The sequence below is a fragment of the Cutaneotrichosporon cavernicola genome, assembly GCF_030864355.1.
Source record: "Cutaneotrichosporon cavernicola HIS019 DNA, chromosome: 1".
NCBI classification, from domain to species: domain Eukaryota; kingdom Fungi; phylum Basidiomycota; class Tremellomycetes; order Trichosporonales; family Trichosporonaceae; genus Cutaneotrichosporon; species Cutaneotrichosporon cavernicola.
Genome location: NC_083393.1, coordinates 1,233,930 through 1,236,447, shown reverse-complemented (window position 1 = coordinate 1,236,447; position 2,518 = coordinate 1,233,930). Strand labels below are relative to the sequence as shown.

At 62.2% G+C, this 2,518-nt stretch overlaps 1 protein-coding gene across 1 annotated transcript; it reads left to right on the top strand.

Moving 5' to 3' along the window:
* Positions 1-205: 205 nt before the first annotated feature.
* Positions 206-1,822, top strand: CcaverHIS019_0104590 (uncharacterized protein; the record flags this gene model as incomplete). Its single annotated transcript, XM_060600555.1, has 1 exon — positions 206-1,822. The coding sequence occupies one exon, from the start codon at positions 206-208 to the stop codon at positions 1,820-1,822; it is 1,617 nt and encodes a 538-aa protein (XP_060453007.1).
* Between the last annotated feature and the right edge of the window lie 696 nt (positions 1,823-2,518).

The window sequence follows — 2,518 nt, the reverse complement described above, 5'->3', positions numbered from 1 at the left end:
CACCTTGCCTCCCAAGCATACATCCCCCAACAACCCCACCATTCTCACCGTAGCTCTTCCGGGTTCTCCGCTACCTTGATCATCTGAGAGGCCCTTGAACAACCCGACTCATTCCACAATCCTCTACATAATATTGTCATCACCCCATTTCTACTCTTACTCTCTCTTTTTCCGTTTCCCCCCTTCAGCTCACTCTGTCACCATCATGAGTCACCCAGACTCCACCGCTGCTCTCCCTGCGGGCCACTTCCTGGCTCTGCCCCCCACCTTCTCCAATGACCAACGCACGTCGCTCACCACTGAGTCACACGCTGGCCTGGGCACCGCTCCCAACGTCGCGTCCCTTGCTGCGGCCGACTTCGACGTCGATGTCCGCACTGGCTTCCTCCCGTCTGGCACAAACGTCGCTCGCCTTCCCGCTCCCTATGACGTGTGGGAGGACGCCCTCGACGCCGCGAGTGGGGACGGCCCAGGCCTGGGCGTCCGCCTGGGTGGTGGCCGCCCCTCGGATGACGCTTGGCGTGCTGCCGTCGCCAACATGCCGGCCCTCGACATTGGCGGGCTCGTGACGCTCCCCCTCCTTCGCCGCGCTCACTCTGCGCTCGCATTCCTGTGCCACTTTTACGTGCACTCGGCACGCCCCACGACTGTTCCCGCACCCATCGAGATCCCGGCGTCGATCTCGATTCCGCTTCTCGCTACGTCGCCCCTAGTCGGTCTGCCCCCTGTGCTCACGTACGCCGACACTGTCCTTTGGAACGTTCAGCCTGCCGATCTCACCCGCTGCATCAACATGGTTGACAACCCGCCTATCAAGACGCTCTGCACCTTTACCAACACCAAGTCGGAGGCTGGCTTCTGGCTCGTGTCGGCTGAGTGCGAGGCCGCTGGTGCAGCCGCCCTCTCGCTCATGCGCCAGTCGCTTGACGAGCTCTTCCTTGGGGATGACCTCGCTCTTCGTCGCCTCGCCGTCTACCTCCGCAAGCTGTCGGACCAGATCGACCTCATTGGCGACATCACTCTCCGAATGATGACCGAGGTCGACCCTGAGGAGTTTTACCACGTACTCCGTCCCTGGTTCAAGGGCGGCGACGCTGACGGCCCCAACTCTCCTGGATGGGTCTTCCTCGGTGTCGACGACAGCCTCCTCATGGAAGCTGAGAACCGCGTTTCGGGGTCGTCCGCGGGCCGCAAGTTCTCGGGCCCGTCTGCCGGCCAGTCGTCGCTCGTCCACGCGTTTGACGTTTTCCTTACTGTCGATCACGGGGCTCGTGCGGATGAGGACGCTCAGACCGTCTCAGGCGAGGGTGTCCAGCCTGACTCTGCTCCTATCACCCTCAACAACACGCCGATTCACCCCGACTCCCCCGCTGAGGACGCCAAGCCGGCCGACCAGCCGCGCGTCGTCGAGGCAACGTACCTCCAGCGCATGCTGCAGTACATGCCTCTGCCGCACCGGACGTTCCTGATGCATCTCGCGTCGCACCCCAAGCCTCTGCGCTCGGTCGTCCTCGCTCACAAGGACACACACCCCGCCCTTGCGGACGCATACGATGGCGCTCTCGCGGCCCTCCGCCGTTTCCGGGACAAACACATGCGCGTCGTCACGCGCTACATTGTGCAGCAGGCGCGCCACGAGGCGACCCCGCGCGTGCTCGCGCTCCTCGGCCGTGCGACAGACGAGCCCGCCGTGACTGCGCCGCCCAAGGCCGGCGTCGACGACGATGGTCTCCGCGGGACGGGTGGCACTCCGCTCGTCCGTTTCCTCAAGCGCTGCCGTGACAACACGAGCCGCGCCATGGTCATCGACGAGAAGGCCTGATCTCCGAAAGAATCAAGAACAACCGGCATGGACATTTGTGCCGCGTGCATCAAGGACGCGCAGTAAGACGTAGCCCATCTACGCAGTGAGACGCGGGCGGTACCCCTGGTCAGGGAGGGCGCAGTGGGGGAAGTTGTATCTTAGCAGACCAGGTTGTTGTTCATGGTTACGCCGGAAGAATGCATTGTTGAACCAAGCGGTGCCTGTGGACCTTGAGTGCGAATGTAGATCGGCTCTTTGATCGATTGTGATGCGTCGCCGATCCCGACTGGTGACACGCCGACGGCGGAGCCGCGGCGTAACGGCGCGGATAGGCACATATGAGTCGTGATGTCGGCTCTCATGGTGGACGGTTCTTGGCGCTCATCACCGAGCTCTCTCGGCCGGCATCCCGCATCCTCCGCGTCCATCAGTCCGGCTCGGGCAGTCCGGCTACGTTATCTCCATTCTTGATTCGGATATGCCATTGATTCTATCGGTGTCACCCGCTTGTCCGTGCGATGGTGTAACGGTGCGAAGGCGCTTGCGCAAACCAACCACCTTTGAGTGCTACTCAATTCACAGTTAATCTGCCACTCTGGCAGCTCATTCAACTAATCTCCCTCCACCCATGCGGCAATACCTAGTCTGTCCTTGTAATGACGGCAGTGTGACCCACACGGTCCACGTTCAAGGCGCACTACCCCCGCACCGCCA